Genomic DNA, 23,946 nt, shown 5'->3' on the forward strand with positions numbered 1-23,946 from the left:
GCAGAGCAACCGGATGTCCACTTAAGGTCCCCAAAATGGAGACTGCTATTTGTCAGTCTCCAACCATGGCTCTGCTGAATTTGGGGAAGGCAGAGAGGAGGCTGAGCAGTACACAACAGGATGGAACATTCTGGTTACCCACACAGTAAACTTGTTGAGAGCATGGTCTCTGGAGCTAGTGAAGGGTACAAACCTGGGTTCTACTGCTTCCTATCGGTGATCCTTTCGGCAAGTCATTTAACCTATTTGAGTCTCAATTACACCAGCCATCAAATGGGGGTGGTGATAAATAATAGTACAAATTCCCTCAGGTTAAGGTGAGGATTAAGTGAGTTAATGCCTGTGAAAATGTATGGCATATAGAGAGCACTCAAGTAGGTAAGAAAACAGAAGTCTGAAAATGTCCCCCGATGTACCTCCAGTCCTGAAGAGAATACTGAGATCTTACACTTTCCAAATTCCCAGCTTGTACCCTTCCAAGCCTCTGCCAATCCCTGATTCCATCTATCTTAACAAATCCTTCCCTCACCACCACACTCAGAGCGTTTCCTCCATTTTCTCAACTTCTAAGAAAAGTTTGATCACTTCTCCTTTTTCTACAGGGCTGCGTAATCCACACAGGTACCCAGCACCGTTTTTGCGCATATTGTGTCCCAAACAGGATAAATAACTAAATCTGGGGCCAGCACTGACTGAGTTGCAGTCTGATTACAATGTACAGGAGTCCTCTGAAACACCAATATCCCCACACCTGTGAACTAGGGGAAGCTGTAGAGCAGGGGTCCTCAACTATGGCACTATTGACACTTCGAGCCCAATAATTCCTTGTGATAGGGGCTAACCTGCATTGTATGATGTTTAGCAGGATCTTAGATGATGGCAGCACACCCTCTCCCCAGCTGTGAGAATCCAATGTTCTTAGACAATGCTAAATATCCCGATGGGTGGGGTGCGGTGGTGGTAAATCCTCCCCCCATGTTGAGAGCCACTGCTATAGAGAATGAGTACTATTCCCCAAGTCACTGTGTTACTTTTCTACTCAGACAGCGACCATCCCAATGGAACAGATTGACACAGACAAGGGAAAGCTTTCCTACTAGCTATCTTTGTGACAGGCACCTTTGAGACTGTACTACTAGCTATTGCCAACAGGGTAAGTCACGAACTCTCTAAGCTCTGGTTTCCTCTGTTCTAAAATGGAGATAATAGTACCAAAGGTTTAGGACCGTGGTAAGAATTAAATTAACTAATGTATACACAGTGCTTAGCTCAGTGTCTGGCACATAGTAGTGTTCAATAACTTTGAGCTTTTAATAAATGTATACAGCTGGAGTCTAAGTGCTGGCAAAGCAGCACCGCATTGGTTTCTACCTGCCTCCCTGTTCTTTCTGGGCTTCCCACACCCATCTGCTCCCCAAGGAAAAAGTAAGATAATTCAATACAGTACAATGGTTCCCTAGAGGTAACAGCAAATGGAACAAGGTAAGAGACCAGCAGGAGAAAGGAGAATCCAAGGACGGTAGGAAAAGTGCAGTGTCCTGCAGCAGAGGCAATGGGGTGTTTGCATTTCATACTAAAAAGGAAGAGGCAGAAGGATGTCTGTTTCATTCCAAAATGAGTTTCTCATAAGGAAGCAGCATCCTGAAGGAGGTTTATCCAGGAAGGTTCCACCCACATATAGCTTCCTTTCCAAGTATTACAGGAGTTCCCTGAGTTATAAGTACACCACAACTTCATATAGCTACATCGCCTCTCCCCAGTTTCTCATGTGTACCAACGTGGTGGGGAGAAGGCACTCCCCAGTGCTAGGCATTAGGAAACATGCCTTCACATTTCTCCTGCACACTTCTTCATCCTGAGAGGAATTTCACACATACCCTATGTTTCCCTACTCTCCTTCCCTTTTCCTGTTTCACAGTCACAGTGCAGTTAAAAGGCAGATGTAACACACTCATGTTCCACTTTCTCCATCCATCCTTTTCTCCATTAGTAAACCAAGGAGCACTGATCCTGTGTTTTATATATATATATTATATATAAATATTATATATATAATATTTATATATTATATATATTATATATATATAATAGAGGCCCAGTGCATAAAAATTCGTGCACTTGGGGGTGGGAGGGAAAGCCGCTCAACCCTGCCTGCCCCCTCTCAGTCCAGGAGCTCTCAGGGGATGTCCTACTGACGGCTTAGGCCCGCTACCCACAGGGAGTGGGCCTAAGCCGCAGCCTGGCCTCCCTCTGGAGGAGGGGATCAGGGGAAGGCGCCGCCCCCATCACCCAGCTTCTGCTGCCTCAGCCCTCAGTCCTCACAGCCACCAAGGTGTTTTCATCAACACGGACTCCAGTCCCTTCACCACGAAAAAATGACAACTTTCTTTAGGCATTTCAAGATGTCTCTTTCATAGGATATTACCTCCCTCCCTCCCTCCCTCCCTCCCTCCCTCCCTCCCTCCCTCCCTCCCTTCCTCCCTCCCTTCCTTCCTTCTCTCTCTCTCTCTCTCACTCTCTCTCTCCCCCTCTCTCTCTTTCTCTCCCTCACCTGAGAATATATTTGCATTAATTTTTAGAGAGTGTGGAAGAGAGAGGGAAAGACAGAGAGAAACATCAACATGAGAGGGACACATCGACTGGTTGCCTCCTGCATGAGGCCTGACCTAGTCCCGGGCCAGGGAGGAGCCTGCACCCTAGGTACATTCCCTTGATCAGAATTGAACTGGGACCCTGCGGTCTGCAGGCCGAGGCTCTATCCACTGAGCCAAACCGGCTATGGCAGGATATGACATTTCTTAGCCCTTCCAGCAGCGGACCTCCATTTTTTCCTCCAGGATTGAGGTGGAAAAACCCTAGATCACCTTCTTGGATTATTACCCAAGTTACCAAGAATGCCACAAGTGGTGTACCGGGAGCTTAGCCAATGAGCGGTCAGAAAAGGTGTTTCCTGTGCAGCTCACGTGCAGAGGTGGGAATTCTGGCGTGCCACAGCTGCCAGGCCCGCGGCTTTGTCCAGAAGACGTATGGTCTAATTAGCATATTACCCTTTTATTAGTATAGACTAGAGGCCCAGTGCATGAAATTCATGCACGGGGGGTGGGGGGGTCCCTCAGCCCAGCCTGCACCCTCTCACAATCCGGGACCACTGACTCCTAACTGCTCACCTGCCTGTCTACCTGAATGCCCCTAACCCCTCTGCCTGCCTGCCTGATCATCCCTAACTGCCTCTGCCTGCCTGCCTGCCTGATCGCCCCTAACCACCTCTGCCTCGGCCCCTGCCACCATGGCTTTGTCCAGAAGGACGTCCATCCTGTCTATCTGGTCTAATTAGCATATTACTCTTTTATTAGTATAGATAAGTATATGAAGAAAAAAAGACATTTACATGAAAGTCTAGAATAGATTAGTGGAGGCTGAGATGTCACTTGACACTTGAAGACTGTAACTTTGGCCATTGGTCGATTAATCTCCATGAGCCTCAGATTCTTTATCTGCAAAACGGGAGTGACAATCCCTGCCTTAAAATTCAGTGCTATCTAACATGTAAAGTCCCTAGCTCATGGCTCAGAACATAACAGAATACTTAATAAGTGATAATTATCATATATCAAAATTATACATAAAGCCTCTGTCCTTCAAAGTGCCCAAATTTATCAACAGAAATATTCCCAAAAGAATTAATTGTTTTCTGCATTCTCCTCCTATTAAATCTAACGATCCCTCATAAATTTCTTCCCTCCAAAGAAGAACCCAGCTTAAGTATAGGGTAAACTCTTATTCAAGTTTGGTTCTTTGTATGCATTCTTTCATCAACTGTACTATTTTATTCATTATTGTTCCAAAGGTTTGACATTTTGACAAAAGAGGGAAGAACCATTCTGGGCTCAGCCTAAGGCCTAAACTTCACCACTTTCATTGCTGCTTCTGCAAAATATTTTCTGTGCTCCAAACCCACTTTTGGGAAGAACAACAGCAGTTAGTAAGTAGGAAACCATCTAAGCTTTTTTTTTTTTTTTTTTAATTCCCAATACCTACTGAAATAATCACCCACTCTTACAACTCAACTATGAAAATAGTGAAAAAAATCATATTTTAAAAATTCAGAAACATTTCCCTCAAGTATACTGTATGAATAATTTCAGTAGCTCTTGCTGTCCTACAGTTTGGGCACAATTTTTAAAGGAATTCTATTTTTTAAAAATGTGTCTAAATACAATTGCCAAAAATCTGTTATTTCCTTATCATTTTTTAAAAAACAAGACTGTTAGCAAAAACAAAAAAGAATGCAATTTTTCACCAGTTAATTTTTAAATTAATTATTTAAAAGCAATGTTAAAGATAATTATTTCAGTATGCATGTATGATTCCAACTTGCCCTACTGAGGCAATGTTTGGGTTCTGGGTAAGCGTGCATGTACATATATACCTGTATGTGTGAACAGAAAAGAAAAAATCCTGGGGGTTTCCAATTATTAGGAGTTTGTGGGTTATACTAGTTCTTAAACTATGATAGTTTTTTTAGTAAATATGAGTGAGTGAAGCTCATAAATAGGGTGTTCTGTGGTTTCTATAACCAGTATCAAGAACAGACCATAACATGGCTCCTAGCACAATCTATAATAATAATAATACAAGCGTAATATGCTAATTAGACCAGACAACCAAACGACCTTCTGGATGAAGCCGTGGCAGCAGAGCCAAGGCAGAGGCAGTTAAGGGCGATCAGGCAGGCAAGTGGTTAGGAGCCAGGGGTCCCAGATTGCAAGAGGGTGCAGGCCGTGCTGAGGGATCCCTCCCCCCACCACCTCCGTGCACAAATTTCATGCACCGGGCCTCTAGTGTATAAAATAAAACCTTGATCACTCAATATCATCTGGGTATCTTTCACTCTAAAAAATGTCTTCTTAGCGTGGCATTTTTACACATAAAAGATCTGAAAACTCTGTTACTCTTCAAATTTAAAACAGAATGACAACCTCAAAGATCACAACAGCCTAAAGTAATCCGACCTCAATCACTTATGAAACATACACAAAGAATGACTCAATTATGTGAAAATATTTAATGTGTAAAGAAAAAGCTGAAAAGGAACAAGAAGAAAATGTTTGGTCAAGTTGAGATTAATTAAGATGGTTATCTTTCATTTTAATTACAATTAACTTTAATATATTGTTGCTCTTGCTTTATTGAACTACAAAAAGTTTTTATTTTTATTTTTTTAAAATATATTTTATTGGTTTTTTACAGAGAGGAAGGGAGAGCGACAGAGAGCTAGAAACATTGATGAGAGAGAAACATCGATCAGCTGCCTCCTGCACACACCCTACTGAGGATGTGCCCGCAACCAAGGTACTTGCCCTTGACTGGAATCGAACCTGGGATCCTTGAGTCCGCAGGCCGACGCTCTATCCACTGAGCCAAGCCGGTTAGGGCTACAAAAAGTTCTTAAAGAGCCTAAATTATATCCATTATGGTTAAGAGAAAGTGACTGAAGAAAAAGTCTCCTAGAAAGTGAGATACTATCCACAGTAATACAAAGACTGCAGAATGCTCCTCTGCCCAAAGCCAGATGTAAATCGCCTACAGAAATATGATTCCACTCTTACATCAATAATACATTCATCTATGACAAGAGCAAATGTACATTTTCACTTCATTATGGAGAAACTGAGGCAAACAGGATTTCCCCAATGTCTCCAAGATAAACGAGTGTGTCTGCTATGATTCAGGAGTCCCTGGCACTCGAACTTACTGTTTTCCATTCCATGAAAATCTACAAAGAACACAGTAATCCTGCTTAAATCTTTAACACTTCTGAAAAACAGGATGAGGTTTGTAAGTTTGTTAGGAAGTCATCCTATTAAAACGCAACTAGCTCTTAACAAAATACTCAAGTTGATCTTGAAAAATATACCTGAGAAAATATCCATGACTCTAAAAGCACAAGTAAAGGAGGGAGACTAGCTCTGTCACTTATTAAAACACATTAATGGCTAGTTTTGAGGGAAAGAGGGAGAATTCTGAAACCTTTCCCTCACTCTTAAACCAAAAAATAAAAATAAATCCACATGGATAGAAGATTTGAAGATATCTTTTTTTTTAATCACCTACTTAAAAAAAAAAAAAAAAAACCACCAACCTTTTGGAACAATACATAATTACCTCAGGAAGAGGCAATTTTAAAATAGATATAGCCCTAGCTGGTTTGGCTCAGTGGATAGAGCGTCGGCCTTCCGACTCTAAGGTCCCAAGTTCGATTTCAGTCAAGGGCACATGCCTGGGTTGCAGGCTCAATCCCCAGTAGGGGGTATGCAGGCGGCAGCCAATCAATGATTCTCTCTCATCATTGATATTTCTATCTCTCTCTCCCTTCCTCTCTGAAATCAATAAATATATATATATATAATAATAAAGATAAACAATTATGAATACTTATGCATAAACACATTGATTGCATCAACATTCATAAAGCAAAAACTTCAGAAGATACTAGAAGAAATAGAAACTTAATTTTATGAGGCATTTATTCACCTCTCAGTACACGACAGAATGGACAAATACAGAAATAATGTAATATAGGTCTAACATAGATGCACATGTAACTCTACGCTGAAAATGTATTTTCTTTTGTATGTTCACACTGCAGTCATAAAAATTATATACCTTATGTCACAAAAGGTATATAACAAATACATTTGAAAATAACTGTAAAACAGAGGCACAAAGAAATGAGATGATAATGAATGCAGTCCCTGAAGCATTTATCAAGTGCACTGCGATGCATGCAGAGATGAGAACTTTCAGTTCCTGTAGTACTAGTTTGTTGTGATCATGTTTTTTTTTAAGAAACCACAGAATCCCTTGAGAAAAGGTCCTTAAACCACCTGCTACTTCCTGAAATATCCAAGGTAGAAGATTATCCCTTTTCTCTTTCTAAAAATACTAAAATAGCACCACCTTCTACTGTGTTTTCACGTTTAATTATCCTCAGGGATAACTTCATTCCTGGGCTTTGTTTAAACCTAACACATGTAAGTTATTTCTGCAAGATCTGTTTTTGTAGAGATGGAGGCCATATTTCACCCCGCTTCCCCAAAACAGTCTTTCACATGTGGAAAGGGGTGCTTTGTAAATTAACCTTGGTGTTTAATAGCCAAGCTAAATATCCTCCTTACTGTCTAAACCTTCATCCACTTCCTTATGTCTATACCCACAGAGCTGAACAATCTCTAATTCTATCACATCCCTTACTTGATGGCTTCCAAACTAAGAAAAATGTTCCCTCAAATTTCCACTCCCTTAACTTGTTTACAGTTATGCACCAATTAAGGCTAACTTCTAGAAAATAGTCTCATGATTATCTAACCACTATGCTGTACCCCTGAAATGAAAAACAAAATAATATTGAATGTAAACTGTAATAGAAAAAAAAAGAAAATATAGTCTCTATTTTAAAAGTTCAAGTTATACTGTTATGGAACTCATTTTGCCTTCTTAAAATAAAGAACAAAGTTGAGTTTTGGTAGAATTAAACCACAAAACAAATTAAATTTTTAATTATGAAGAACTGCCACATGATGGTTATTTCCTAAAATCTGTTTTGCACTTTTAAAATGTCATCCTTGCCCTATCCAGTTTGGCTCAGTGGATAGAGCATGGACCTGTGGACTGAAGGGTCCAGGGTTTGATTCCGGTCAAGGGCACATGCCCAGGTTGCAGGCTTGATCCCCAGTAGGGGGCGTGAAGGAGGCAGCCAATCAATGATTCTCTCTCATGATTGATGTTTCTCTCTCTCCCTCTCCCTTCCTCTCTGAACTCAATAAAAAATATATATATTTAAAAAAATGTCATCCTTCCCACCATCGTCACTTATTTCCATGTATATCCTGAAAGGACAACCAACTATATAATAAAAAGCCAATATGTCACATTCTGTGACTTGTCCACCTCAGTTCAGCTTCCTCAGAGGTCCTCATGGCCCACGTGAGATCAAGTTCCTCACACCTATTCTCCCTCACAAATCCCTGTTTTGTTGTCAGAGCACTTAACACAAGTGTCAGTTATTTTCTTGACCAGTTTGCTCATTTTCTGTCTGCCTCCCGCCCCTCCCCCATAAACCATGAGCTCCTCTCCTTGTGGGGAGGAAGACACTATCTTAACCAACTTAGAAACCTATATGCACTGTGGCTGGCTAGCTCTGAGCAGGCAGTGAGGCATTCTTCAATACATGACGTGGGTCGCTAATATTAAATGCACTGTTCATGCCTGTGAATTTGCCATGGTAATGCTGATATAATCTTTACGTAGGTGAGTTAATACCCAGAAGCAGGGAATTGCAGTAACATGCCATAATGCACCGAGGCCCAAGCTGAAGCTCACTGGGCCGCGGGGGATGAGACATCTAACAAAGGCCTCAGAGCTTTTCTGCAAATAGCAACAAAGTGCTGAAAAGATACTTTGCTTTCACTACCATTACTTGTGCACCCAAAGACAATTTCATCAAAGCACTTCATAAACTAATTTTGCTCATAAAATAGATCTGCCTTTTCCTGAAGCTCCAAAGCACACCACCAACTGAGGGCACATGGTCAGCGCCTTCCCCTGGCAGGACCCAAGTTTTAATGATAATTTCCAGAAGCTTCACTTAGATAACGTATCTTTGAATGTGAGGTTGTAGTGAATGAGAACAGCTAATTTTGGCCTAAATGTTTTTATTCAAAAGCACACTGAAATAATTTCTAGGGTCATTTAGCAGTTATAAAACAAAGCATTTATGTTTACTAAGATATTTTTTCTATTTGAGGGATTTATGTGTTATAGGTTGGGACTTTTGTTTGCTATTGTGACAACAGCATGATTGTCAATACTTCAAATTTTAATTTGGTTTTCTTTAAACATTCTTTGATACACGTTTCTTCTTCAAAAAGCTTAACCAACTTAAGAAATACTATAGAAGGTATTTTATGAGAAAAAAATAGTTGTGTTTTTAAGTCATATATAAATTAAAAATATCACTTTTTTTTTTTTTAATTCTCACCTGAGGATATGTCTATTGATTTTAAAGAGAGAGGAAGGGAAAGAGAGCAACGTCAGTGTGAGTGAGAAACATCAATATGTTGCCTCCCTTATGCACCCCAACCGGGGATCAAACCTGCAACCTAGGTATGTGACCTGACTGGGAATCCAACCCGCAACCTTTTGGTGTACAAAACAATGCTCCAACCAACTAAGCCACTTAGCTGGGGCTAATATTTTTTAATAATCAAATACAAAATTGATCAGATCTCAGAACCACTACTTTCATAGCCCAGCTGGGTATGAAACAGTAAATAACTTACAAGAAATTGATTTAATTAGGTCAGTTTAAACAGTGGGCATATACACTGAGTGGCCAGATTATTATGATCTCTGAACGCCTAATAATCTGGCCACTCAGTGTATTTGTATCTCAAATGGGTACCAAAAGTATTCTAGACTTTTGCTGGAGATCAACCACCTATTTGCCCTGAGCTTTCTATCAGCCAATGCAAAGGGGAAAACTAATCGGGTGCACGATTTATAGTATCTTTGATATCATATAAATGAGGTACTAAAGAGAAGTACACCAAGTGGCCAGATTATTATGCGTTCAGAGATCATAATAATCTGGCCACTCAGTGTAGTTTGGAAAGCAGTTTGGTGGTTTCAAAAGTTAAGCATAAAAATATCATAGAACCCAGCAATTCCACCCCTAGGTTATCTAACCAAGAAAAAAGAAAACATGTCTACACAAAGACTTACATGTTCACAGCAGCTATTATAATGCACGCCCCCTCCCAAAAGAAACCCACTGGAAACAACCAGTCTATCATATATAGACAATGAAATACTATCCAGCAATTGAAAGGACACAGCTACTGACACATGCGATGCCATAGATGAAACTCAAAAAGCTATGCAAGAAACCACAAGATTCCATGTATGTGAAGTGCCCACAAAAGGCAAATTCACACACCGAAAGAAAGTAGATTAGTAGTGGCATGGGGCTGGGAACAGGGATTACCTAAAAATGGGCATGGGGGATCTTATTGGTGGGACAAAATGTTCTAAAACTGATTTATGGTTATGGCTGCATCACTCAGTAAATAAAAAAAATCACTGAACTATACACTTGAAATGGGTGACTTTTCTGACATATAAAATATACCTCAAAGTTGTCAAAAAAGAAAAACAACCCAGGCTGGGAAAAAACATTCATAAAAATAAGAAATAACATAGGAGATAAGAGATCTGGGTGACAGTAAAGCTATCTGACTCCCCACTCCCAACAAAAGAAGGGGGTCATTTACCACGCTACCAAAAAGACCAAGTAGGGGTGCAGCTCCCACTTTTTAAAAATAATGGAAAACATCAATACAGAATATGGGTGACCTCATGAAGAAGCCACGTTTTATTCTAGACTTATTATGAGAACGGTCATGATTTAAAAAAAAAAAACAAAAACAAACCTACACATTAAACTCTGCAGTAAGTAAACCTAATGATTTTCACTTTATCCTGAGAAAAACATGACTGCTAAAAATAAGAAAAAGATGAAAGTGTTTGTGTAAGAATAGGCCAATCATGAGGGTTAAAAAAAACAACCACCACTCTATCAACACTATTGGCAAAATAATGTGATCATCAAATTCAACCATTTAAAACTTCCAATCTAGGGCTTTTTTTGTCTTCTGGGCACAATCCCATTTAAAAACTAAGTTTGGCCCTGGCTGGTTTGGCTCAGTGGATAGAGCGTCGGCCTGCGGACTCAAGGGTCCCAGGTTTGATTCCGGTCAAGGGCATGTACCTTGGTTGCGGGCACATCCCCAGCAGGGGGTGTGCAGGAGGCAGCTGATTGATGTTTCTGGCTCTCAATCCCTCTCCCTTCCTCTCTGTAAGAAATCAATAAAATAAAATTTAAAAAACAAATAAAAACTAAGTTTGAATGTCCCTAAAACCAAGTGACGTGACAAGCAGCCAATACTTATCTCCTTATTCTTTCCCATATTTCAGGTAGTATAACTTCATTTTGAAACAAATGTAACATACTGGGTTTCATTTCATTTTTTCACTAAGCTAATATTAGGAAACGTTGCTGCCTAATTTTTTCCATGTGGCACGAACTTTATATTTACACAGCTTTTTTAAGTGGAGAGTTAGCACAAGTATGGTCTAATTCTAACAGGGGACTGAGGGGGGAAGTGATACAGGCCATAAAAGAATAACAGAAAAACATAATTCCTAAAAGTGTAATTGCTAGGTCAAGGTTACTAGAAAACATAAATAAATAAAATGACAGCTTTAGGTCTTGTGTTACTGGCCAGACTTTGTACCAATAAATATCCCTTTTTAATGAATTTTAAAAGCTATTTCGAATGTAGCATATTAAAAATAAAGAAATAAAACAGCATATTAACTCAGTAAGAGGTTCTGTTTTCCTTTAAATTAGCAACTTTCACTCTTTTTCATCGTATGGCACACATAAACTAATCACTAAAATTGTGCAGCACACCAAAAAATATATATATTTTACCGATCTGACAAAAAAAAGGATATAATTTTGATTCATTCACATGGGACTACCAGTGTTGTGTTGGCTATTGTCAATTTTTTATTTGACAATCTAAGTAAGAAGAGGTCAGTGTCCCTGACTAAATAATAGGGTATTGCATGTTTTTTTAATTGCATTCAAATTGGCAAAAGTTTTTTTAAAATCTTTATTGTTGAAAGTATTACATATGTTCCACTTTTTCCCCCACTGACCTCTCTAGCCCACCCTCGCCCCCCACCTCAACAGGCATTGCATATTTTAAAAATTCTTGTGGCACACCAGTTTAAAATTGCTGCTTTATATAATTTTTTTTAAATCATAATATCTTGGACTCAAATGTTTATCAGTATTTTTGGTAGCAGAGCTACTAACTTACTAGAATAAGGGCATCTTATTTAGAAATGTCTACAGTCAGTTAGGAGACTAAAAACAAGTCAACTCTGCAAAGCTGAGTAGAGAACAGGTTTCATACTTTGCACAAAACAATGGGAACTGGTTAATTTTATACTACTTTCCACATCCAGAGTAAATCAGATACACCTGTATTTTTAAAGCAAAGACTGGGGGGAGGGGAGAGAAGCAATTTAACAAGTTATCCAGATGTACATTATCCAAGACAAAAGTCACGTGATAGTCTCAGCTCTGTCACAGCCACACAAACATATGCACCAAATCAAAATTTAATTACACTGCACAACACAGTTTGTGAATTGTGCTTCATATTTTTTTTTTTGACTGTTATGCTTTTGACAGGACAGTTTCCTGAAGGAAAGTTCCAAGAACTGAAGTTACAACGCCCACATACCAGAAAGTGTTTCCTGAATTTTGTTACAGGAACCGACATCTGCTATAATTTTAACATTTACTTCCCAGTAGGAATCCCATTAAAAATTTTTTGTTGAATATTATTTGTTCAACAACAGTAGTTAAAACACACACAAAGCAAACAAAACACCAAACTTTCATTTCAGTTTCATAAAGTTTAGATATAATTGACCAATTCACAGTTGTAACTTTTCCCTGGGAACAAACCCAACTGCCACCTGATAACCTGGGGGAGGGGAGTTAGTTTTGGGAAGGAGCCCAGGAGGATAGGAAAGGGTAAATGAACTACCCAGGTCCTTGAGAAGAAACAGGTCACAGGAGAGTGCTGCACAATTAAACATTGGGCATTATTTCTGGATACCTTCTTTCTCCTATTTTTTAACTGTCGGTGCAGTTGGTCATTTTAACTTAGTTTGTAACTGGAACATAAATTTCGAGAGGTAGATATCTACCTTCACCAACTTCGTGTCTATTTCAATAAAACCAAATGTAATTGCACTGCACAATATATATTGTAATTTACATATGTCTCTCAAACACACCCCACTTCACAAAGAGTGGTACATAGGCCTTGCCTCAGAGCCAGCAGGGCTCCACCCAAACTCTGCCCTGGACCTGTCCATCAGAATCTTGGGGTTGGAGTGAAGGGGGAGACCAGACTATGTTAACAAGCACACGTAATGATTCTTAAGTCTAACTGACTTTGAACTTAAGATGACCACACCACTCCTTAAAATATTAGCTTACTTTTAACTGGCCATCCAGTAGTAAGCAATACTGGAAAGAAGGGCTATATCCTTTTGGATAAAGTAAAGGTAAGCTAGTGACTCAAGAGCCATATCCTTACCTCTGCCCAGCCCACCCAAACAAAGGATCACGTAGCCTATAGATCTCCAAGTGGTCATCATCCTGAGCCATGCAGAGGAGGAACAATTCTTGGTACTTTCAGAATGTGGTCAAACTATGCATGCCCTTTGGAAATATAAGACAATTTAGGTGTCAATAGAAATTCAGCATACTTCCCCCTTTCTGTTTGCTTCAGTTCCCTTTCACAAGATTTCACTTGGGATTCCTTCTTAATATATTAAAACGGACATCAAATTACTGCTTTGAGGAAGAGCCTTAAGAATCTGATAGGAGTTCAATCTGATTAAATTAAAAACAAAGCCAATAAACCAACACAAGAAAACAGACATTCACCAGACTTCCAGAATATTAAGTCTATTGGCTATGTGGCCATAGGGATACGCTTTAGCTCACTGTGAATAGGTAAAGGGAAAGGTATGCACACAGGAAGAATTCTCAACTCTGATCACCACCAAGACACAAAAAGTCAAAAGTCGGCGCCTGATGAATTTAAAGTTAATTTTTACTTCTGAGTTTCCAGGGCATTACCACCAAAAGCTATAAATCTTATTCTTCCCATTAAGGTCTAAAGTTACATTTCATGTGATACATTTATAATTGCGCAAGACATTACTGTGCATTCTACTTGCTGTAATTATTTTGAGCAAATGAATAAATGTTATGTTTATAATAAAATGAATTGAGAACACCCTGAAGCATAGGTAAAATATTACAAGTTTAGCTTTCCCCCACCCTCCCAATTATTTTCACATAGGTAAAAAAAAGACAGGTAATTATTTAAACTGCAAAAGTTATGCACCCACCCTCTATCAATACAATGTAAGTGAGCCACAACAAAGAGATCATGACACCCAAGCTTGCTATGTTTATAATTCTGAGCCAAGAAATTCTGTCCAAAAGGTGCAGACCACATTTCCAAGTAGTACAAAGGGAAAATGAGAATATACTGTTGCTAGCAGTTCTTTCTCACACCCAGGCCTTTCCTTTTTAGAAGACAGGAAATTTTGGAATTAAGTATATTTGCCAACCTTGGAAAATGAACAAAATGGAGAAATTTGCTAAAAGAAAACTAGGCTTGCTGAAACCGGTTTGGCTCAGTGGATAGAGCGTCGGCCTGTGGACTGAGGGGTCCCGGGTTCGATTCCGGTCAAGGGCATGTACCTTGGTTGCAGGCATATCCCCAGTGGGAGGTGTGCAGGAGGCAGCTGATGGATGTTTCTCTCTCATCGATGTTTCTAGCTCTCTATCCCTCTCCCTTCCTCTCTGTAAAATATCAATAAAATATATTTTAAAAAAAAGAAAAGAAAAGAAAACTAGGCTTATATATTTAGAAGCAATCAAGTTGTCTATTGTTCTTCAAAGCAGTAATGAAGCTAACCTGCTTTCTAAGTCCTCCATTTTACAGCCATTAGGTAATACATAGGTTTGGATGCTCAAAACAAATAAATGATAACACCAAGAGGAGTGAATAGATTTATCTTATCCATGATTAAGATATTTTTCATTACCAAGTATATTTGATATTCAAATTATTTAAATACAGCATTCACTAAATTCCATTTTCAAAAGTAACAGAACCAGCCCTGGCTCTCTTGTGACTCGGTTGGGCATCATCCTATGCACTGAAAGGTTGCCATTTGATTCCAGGTCTGCAGCTCCCCGGTAGGGGCGTGCAGGAGGCAGCTTATCTATTGATCAATGTGCTCTCACATCTCTCTCTCTCTCTCTCTCTCTCTCTCTCTCCCCCTCTCTCTCTCTCCCTCCCTCCCTCTCTCTCTCTTAAAAGTCAATAAACTACTAAAAAAAATTGTTTAAGATATAGAACCAGCTATTGAATACCTTTTCATGGTCTAGTATATAGAATCTCCTAAATCTCTCAAGGAATCACTTGTGTTAATTTTGCCAAAGAACATCTCCATAAACCAGCTGACTGAAAAAATGACTCAATCCTCCTTCCTGTCTTTATCATGGAAGGAGCTCTAGTCTGTGAGTCAGGAAGCTCAGCTGAGCGCTCAGGATGAACCAGAAGGAAATCATTTAATAGACCTGTCTGTGTTTCTCTTCTGTCAAGGACATTGTATACAATGGTGTCAGAAGGGGAAAAATGAAACCATTCACTGAGTCAAAATAGTGCATAAATTATTTCCCTCTTGAAATCAGTTCCTTGAACTGTACTTTCCAAAATACCACAGCAATCGTCTTTGATATTTGCCCATATTTATTCAGAGCTTCTTTGCTTTCAGGAATTTTCTTCCATGGTATCAGTAGTTCATAAATCAGGGGTGGGGGCAGAGGGCAGAGCAAAACTGGTTCTATACCAGTTTAACAGCATTGCCTTTTTTGCAATAGAAAAATTTCCCTGACCAAAATAAAAAAGAGCCACCAAAAACCGGCTTCATAATAATCTTGGGAACAATCTGATTTTGCTTTATTTTTTTTAAAGCTACATTAACATTAAGTCAAATTCAAACAAACAAACAATGGTGGGTGAGTTGATAAACCTAATTTTTTTTTAATCCTCACCCAAGGAAAGATATGCTTATTGATTTTAGAAAGAGAGAGAGGAGAGGAACAGGGAGAGAGAGGGGTACAGGGGAGGGGGAGGGAACATCGGTAGGTTGCCTCCTGTTTGTGCCTGTACATGGATTGAACCGAAACCTAGGTATGTACCCTTATTAGAAATCAAACCCACAACCTTTTTGGTGTATAGCACGATGCTCCAACCAACTGAGCCACCTGACCGGGACAAACTAATTTCCTTTTGCTATTAATGTGAAAGTGCACTTTTGAGATGTTCTCAGTCACCAAATGCTATTCTCCTAAAGAAGCAAGTTCATCTCCCCCACTCCCACCCTTACACCTTTCACCCCCAGGGTAGGGGTGGGCCAGGGCTCCTCAGGTAGCACAAGGTGCATTTTAAAACCAGTTAATCCCTGATGGTAGTTGAAGGTAAGTATATATTCCTTCCTAGAATTCAGGAGTTGCTTCAATGAGGAGGTGAGCAGAGATGCGGAACCACACAAAGCCCTTTCGGTTGCATCCATCGACATACTCCTCAATATAAAGCAATCTAATCCTCCCAGAAAAAGACAGATCTACAAACTGTTGGGATTCCATGCCCACCCCTACCTATCATAGGCTTATTCGTTCTCAAAAGAGGGCATGCCAGACTGTGTATTTAATATAAGAACATAGTATCCATGTGCTTGAAATCAGAATTTGGAAACAAAAGCCAGAATCTGTAACTATTTCACATTAGAGAAAGCAAGTTTGTTACAATTCCCACAAGGAAGTGTGGTCAAGTATCTGTTGTGCTTACAGGTTCCAGAGAAACACACATTAATCCCAGAGTGAGGCACAGCGCACTCCAGCTGTAACTAATGTTGCATTTCTAAGTGAGTGCCTTTCTCCACACTCTGAAAACTCAACCAAATATTCCATGTTTTCGAATTACTGACCCAAATTCTAATTCTTAAAATGTAGGCAATTCACCTTCTACAATAAGTCTTCCTTTTCTAGAGAAGGAATTAACCACAAAGCAAAATAAAATGATCAATTTCCTACTCTTAAGTTTTAAAATGAGGAATATACAACCTCAATTTATAAAAGTTCACAAGCCAAGAAATACTTAGGTAGGTCCCTCACTTATTCGAAGTACTTCCAGCTTATGCAGGGGATACTAAGAAATGTGAAGTAATATTTTGCTGACTACTGAAAAAGAACACACTGCCTAGTCTATACGCATGAAAAATTAGTCATATACCACTCATCAGTAACAAGATCAAGGATATTACCTTATACCAGTGGTCGGCAAACTCATTAGTCAACAGAGCGGCAAAGCGCGGCTCGCAGTTTGCCGACCACTGCCTTATACCAATGCCAAATAATGAGAGAAAAGTGCCGGGGTCAGCTCTATTCACTATCAGTGCTACAAAATTCAGTTTCGGCTAAGTTCCCACCTACCTCTTAAATAAATAAATTAATTAAGTAAGTAAATAAATAAATAAATAAATAAATAAAAATAAATAAAATTTGAACAGTGCACAATGAAACTACTGTGGTTAGAACAAACCAAACTATGAATCGTTAGGTCCAATGAGCCCAGCAATCTAAATTACTTGTTTCAAGAGCAAACAGATACAGTGTGTGGCACATGGGCAAGATTTTACTAGCCCAGATTATATATCATAGATGATGGCTCAGTTTCACTTAGGACTACTCAGGGTCACTTGGCCCAGCTTTGAGGTTTCCCTGAAATCCACAAATATCTGCAACCTTCTCCACATAGTCTCTCTTTGGATCTCAAAGGTTACCCACTCTCCCTCAAAACAGCATGTCTAAATGAGTGTGGACCTCATTCCAGATGTAAAGGAAGAAAATGGACATTTACACTTTGTGAGATATACTCCCAGTACGTAGGCTAAGAAAACAGCGCACATCATAGGCCTGTGGCTTTGTTCCTAGTTCAAGGGCATGTCTGAAAGCCAGGTAGAAGAGTGAAATATGGACAGTCCTCCTATTTCAACTGCTGACAGGTTGAACCACCACACTAATAACTCAGGTTACATCTTGGAGCAAAGCACTTTTAGCAGAAATTGTGTTTTTGCACGCTTTTATTTTATTGAGGCTTTGCCGCTCCCTTGTAACACCTCACCTCAGCATTCAAGAGGCAGCCTGGAAGTGAGCAAGCGCTCTCTACCTGTGTGACCTCGAGCAAGAAAGGCTGGCTGGGCCTCAGTTTCCTTAACTGACCTCATGTGAAAATAAAAGCCCTCGCCTTCTTCAGTGACTGAGGAGAGTCAGAGGTAATCCCATTAAAGTCGTGGTGCCTGGCACACGGAGGCATCCAATGTAGCCATTAAATCCGTTCATTCCTAATTAGTTTAAGGGCTGGGGCACTGAAATCACTCACACCTGAATTCAAATCCCAGCTCCATATTATTGCACTGTTAGAGAGCAGTTACTGAATTTCCTAGATAAAGGTGTATGTTAAGCAAAGGTTTTGTGCCATGGACCCCTTTGGCAGTTAAATTCCAGGTGAACTTAGCAAAAATAAATATGCAACTTTGGTTTCCCATCCAAGTTGCTCTCCTTAGCCCCAAGTTAAGAACTCCTTCCTAGAACAATCAATAAAATGGGGGCAGAGATTACACCACTGCGCTGAGAGGATTAAATATACAAAGCAGGTAGCGCCTAGGAGAGGTGTTCTACATGGAGCAATTCTTTTTCTTCCTTGAAGGGTCTATCAGAGGAAATAATTTATTAAAGTCTCATCTAACCCAAACTTCACCATCAAAACTTGTATTTCTCCCAGTGACCCATCTGGGTCTTTGGCAATGGAATGTGGTTTAGCCTTCTAAGATATCCCCCAATCACTATGCCACAAATATCCACTTGAAGAGCCCTCTTTAATAGTTTAAGGCTGTGACACCAAACTGCTTTCTAGTAAATCTGAAGGTGAAAAAAATAAACACACATAACTCCTGTGTCCCTTTAGCACCAACTGCTGTCACAACTAAAATGAACTCCCACCACAGTTTGAATCTTAAAATAGTCACTAATGCCTTGTCATCATCAGTCTTCAACGCTCATATTACAAAATGAGTTAAAAACCACGGAAAAGTCAGAGCTTGAGGCTCCTGCAATAGCGTCCCCCCCACACCAACTGCTGCTCATTATCCTCCCCTTCTCCAGCCCCGCACATTCCGGCCTCTGCCCGCTCAGCAGATTCAAGCTGTGTCGTTTTATGGGGAATCGTACATTTTCGCAATAAAATTTTCAATCGCTCACTAGGCAAATTCTCAACCCCCCCACCCCACAAGGTGAACTGTTTCACATTAATTGATGTATACAACTCTACTCACGACACCAGAGGGGAATGAATAAAAAAAAAAAAATGAAGAGACCCCAAGGAAGGTGCACAAAGAAAGTAAATGAAAATTTGGGGAAAGGCAGACACATTCAATCAACTTCATTTCTCTGAAATTAACGACGGTTTTTGGACGAGGAGAGCATGTTAACTTTAATCCTAACTTGAATGCGAGGCTCTGCTCTCCCCGACAGGACCTGTCTAGGATGTTCTCTGCCGTTTTCTCTCTCTGACAGTAACTAACTACCCGCCCTGGCATCGGGAATGATGAGAAAGCGGTGACAAAGCTGCCTCCCTTCCTGCCCATCTCCTTCGCAGCACCCCAACCCTCCCCCCGCAACCTTCAAATCCCTGGCCACGAACACATTGTAAAAGTTTCTCCCCGCGCCGGGTTTACCTGGACTGGGCTGCCATAATTCAGTCGCTAGAGCTCAAGGTCTTCTGTCCATCAGAGCCTTCCCCCCGCGGCCCTTCTGCCAGCGCCGCGCTCACCATTTGCCGGCGCCCGGCGGGGACGGCTCCCCTGCGCGGCTCCCTGGGTTGCGGGACTGAGTACCTGCTCCGAGCCCGTCGTCCTCGGCACAGCCTCCGGCTCCCAGCGTATTGGCTCGCACTAATCCTGATGGACATCCGGGCACTGGGGCCTCGCGGACCAACCACACTCGGGCCGGGCCGGGGGGGACACCGCGTCCGAATTCAAAGCGAGTAAGATCCCGCAGGGCTATTTCGGAAAAAGGACACGAAAGGGGCCCACGCCCAAAGCCCACCCGCTCCCAGCTCCCACCCAACAGCACGAGACCTCGGGCCAGGGTTGGAAAGGAAAGGAAATCTTTTGGGCTCAATTAAAGTTGTCAGAGTTCGCCTGAACACCCCCCTCCCCCTGAACAAAGTTCTGATGGTACGGCCCTCCTCCTTAAATGGGCATGGCGCTCGGCCGGTCCTAGCCGGAGGCTGGGCTGCGCGGGCGGGGGCACGGAGCACAGGCGCCAACGCAGCCCAGCTCGGCCGTTCGCGGTGAGCCCCGCCTGCAGGCTTCGGGACTAGTGTTCTTGCCAGGTTTAACAATGTACAAACACACCGCCGGAACATAAGGTACCCGGCCGCTCGGAACTCCAGCTCCAATTTGAGTATTTGTTGAATACTGAGCCCCAAGAGGCTGCAGAGAGCAAGGAATAAAAACCACAGCAGTAAACCACGTTCGCTACTTTTGATCTTTGCAATGCTTGCAGTCAGGAAATGTGCAACTCACGCACACTTGTTTTACTCCGCTCGCTTTCAGTTTTGATTTCATTTTATATTGAGACAAATATTTACAAAACGCCCTCCTTTTTTTAAAATAATATGCAGATTACAAAGGAAACGAACTCAGTTTGGTTCTTGAAGTAATTAAGGGATTGAGAAAATTTTCAAAAAGTACTGAGGATGCAAACGAACAGCATAGTTAACTGTATAAGAAATACAAAAGAAATCGCGTCCTATGCTGGGGAAGGCATTTAAAGTTAAACTGCCTAAAGAAAAAAACTTCCGTGGGTAGAGATGGAGGGAGGTTGTGCTTCAACACTCATGGGGACCACAGCACAACGAAGGAGCTGGAAATTCTTAAATGAATGCCTGTCCTGTGCACTCCCCACTCTAGCTAGAATCGTGACAGTTGTTGCCCATCACACAGAGATACTCCAGACTGTATCACTAAGAAGCCCTAGAATACAGACATGTTGATGTCTGGCACAAAAAAATACAAAGTTGGGAGGCTGGGGGTGGGAAAAAGGCCCAATGCATCTCCAATGGTGGTTCTCAAAGTGTGATTAGTGGACTCTGGAGAGTCCCCACGACCTTCTCAGAGGGCAACACTATTTTTAGAATAACACAAAGACATTATTTGTCTTTTCACTGTGCTGACATTTGCACTCATGGTGCAAAAGTAATTGTGGGGAAACTGCTGGCGCCTTAGCGCTAATCAAGGCAGTGGCAGCAAATGGGCCTGGTAGTCACTGCATTCTTCTTCACCGCATATTAGCAATAAAAAATGAAAAAAAGGCACACACCAATTTCCTTCGCGAAAGCCCTTAAGGAAGCAAGCTGTAGGAATTACTACTTTATTAAATCTTGACCCTTGAGTCCAGGTCATTTTGATGTTCTTTGTGACAGAATGGGAAGTACACAGGAAGCACTCGGCTGCTGCAGAGTGGAGTACAATGGGGGTCTGGAAAAAAGGCACTTGTGTAATTGAGTTGCAAGCTGCACTAGCTGCTTTTTCGTGGACGACCATTTTCTCTTGAAATAACAATTGACAAAATGTGGGTACCTTGACTTGGGTATTTGGCAGTCATTTTCTCAACAGTGAACAAAGTGAGTCTGTTTCTGCAAGGAAAACAACTGACAGTATTTATTGTCAACAACCAATTTTGAGCTTTCAAGCGTTTTGGATAACTTCACATCTGCCACCCAATACTTACAGACTTTTCTGATGAGATAAGGACAGTAATGAATGTGATTTTAGAAGGTCTGCATGACTTAGTGACCAATATTTTCTGAATGTACAAAATCACTCATGGTAAAGATCCACTGAAAGTTCAAGACAGACCAATGGATTTTAATGTAGCAAAGTTAATAAAAACAAAAACGCTCAATGATATGATTTCAGATTCCACACTGCAAAGAACCTTCAGAAACTATGACTTGTTGTTGGAATTTGGGCTTAGAATCAAAAAAAGGTATTTTCTCTGTGAGACTGAATCTTCTTCATAGACTTCAACCAAAACACTGTTAAAATGGAATACAGAAACAGACATGTGATTCCAGCTGTCTTCTGTTAAGCTAGACCAGTGGTCGGCAAACTGCGGCTCACAAGCCACATGCGGCTCGCGAGCCGCGGTTTGCCGCTCTGTTGACTAATGAGTTTGCCGACCACTGAGCTAGACAGTAAAGACAGTAAAGACATCTGCATAAATGTAAAATAACACCACTCGTCTTACTAATTTTTTCAATTTTGGAAATAAGTTGCTTTTTCCAATGATTTTTGGGGCGCAAAATTATTCCATGTCATTTGCCAATACTTCCATGTCTCCCTCACCTCTCCACACTCATCATGGCTTCCCTTATATTAAAGGTAATATCATTATATTATAGCTATTACCATGAAACCTCTTAGCACCTAGATCAGCCTTAACAAAAATGTGGTCAAATCACTTGGAACATGTTTAAAAACATAAACTCTAGAACTACGGAATCAAAATCCTTATGGGGTGAGGTCCCAGGCATGTGCATTTTAACAAATTTGCCAGCGAATACTTGTCTGCTTATATGTGAACCATTTACTTAGATTATGTGTATTTAGAAAATGTTAAGAGCTTTTTGACTCAGTGTGGGTTCATAATCCCTCAGTCATTTTAAGGATCATGGTTAGAAGTATTTATTTTCATTCCTAAGAGTTCTCTATTGAACAATAAAATACTGTTGGGTGGATATATATATATATATGTATATATAATAGTAGAGAGATAAACCCACCTTAAAAAACAAAGTATATAAATTCAGACAAAAGTCTCCTCCCAGAAATGTTTTGCTTGTCATTTCCCCCCATTTTTCTCTTGCTGTTCTAAATACCAAATATGATCATTTATGCTTTAAACAAATTGATGTCAGACATATAAGTAAGCCGAAACAATATTTCATAATAGCATTTACTCACAAATTTTCCATTTACCACAAGCTAGAATGGTAACAACACTAATATTTAAAATTAAATTTTTCCTCTGTGAGCTGTGTCCATTGTCCTGACATTATTTAAATACTATGAAGAAATGAAAGAATACAGCAAATATTTACCCAAAAGGAAATTTGGAATGAACAGCAGATCAGGATTACAACTGAGATTCCCTGGCCTCTCCAGATCATCTGTAATGTAAATTAGTGATGGTAATATGAAACAGAAGTGGGACTACACTAGATTTGCAATAAATCTAAAAATACTGGAGGTAAGTGGAGGAGAAATTCTGTAACTGAATACTATATGTGGCTAAAGAACTACTGCAATACAAACATGGGCGCTATTATTTCCAAGTGTCTGAAAACACCACTGTACCCGACCCACAGACTTGTTCAGCAGTGACACTGAACAAAGACATTCTTAACCTTTTGGTGGCACAGAATTCTTCGGCTTTCTGATGAAATTTGAGGATACAGGACCACATACAACATCTGTTATACTTTGATGTGGTTCATGATTCCTTGCAACCTACTTAGCAAGGACCTGAGGCTCTAGCAGGGGTTCTCAAACTACGGCCCGCGGGCCACATGCGGCCCGCCAAGGACGTTTATCCGGCCCGCCGGGTGCCGCTGCCTGTCCTGCTTAGCAGCCGACTCGTCCCGGGCCCGCAGTGCGCATAGGAATTTGTTCATAGTTGTTTTTTTTTTAACTATAGTCCGGCCCTACAACGGTCTGAGGGACAGTGAACTGGCCCCCCCTGTTTAAAACGTTTGAGGACCCCTGCATAGACTTGGGAAGACTTCCTGGGCCCTAGAGTATGCTCAAACTGGACCAACTAATACATCCAACTTACCTGGAAAATAAAGAGTCAGATCACCTGCCAATCTTCACTGCCCTTTTACAAAATTAGGATTATATTAGTCATTGCCCAGTACAGTGAAGACTTTCTAATGAAAATAGTGGAAAGATGTTATATAACAGCAAAACATCATCTATCTAATAAGTTTTTCTGTACAGTGAAAATGTGCTAATCAACTCTACATTTCCTGAATTCATCAATCCTACAGTAACCAGGTATGTTAAACCAAAGGAGGAAGGTACACG

The 23,946-nt window shown here is 40.6% G+C and overlaps 1 protein-coding gene across 2 annotated transcripts in view; it reads right to left on the reverse strand.

The window, feature by feature from the left end:
• AFF1 (ALF transcription elongation factor 1) overlaps positions 1 to 23,946 on the reverse strand; it is a 194,984-nt gene that overhangs the window by 110,964 nt on the left and 60,074 nt on the right. The window contains exon 1 of one of the 2 annotated variants that reach the window (XM_080643432.1): positions 19,531 to 19,772. The exons of the other annotated variant lie outside the window; for it this stretch is intronic. Coding sequence (XP_080499558.1) covers positions 19,531 to 19,547 — 17 coding nt within the window. The 5' untranslated portion in view covers positions 19,548 to 19,772. Of the gene's footprint in view, positions 1 to 19,530; positions 19,773 to 23,946 lie in introns of those variants that run through there. 2 annotated transcript variants of the gene reach the window in all.

The sequence above is a fragment of the Plecotus auritus genome (genome assembly GCF_963455305.1).
Source record: "Plecotus auritus genome assembly, chromosome: 1".
In the NCBI taxonomy this organism is placed as follows: Eukaryota; Metazoa; Chordata; class Mammalia; order Chiroptera; family Vespertilionidae; genus Plecotus; species Plecotus auritus.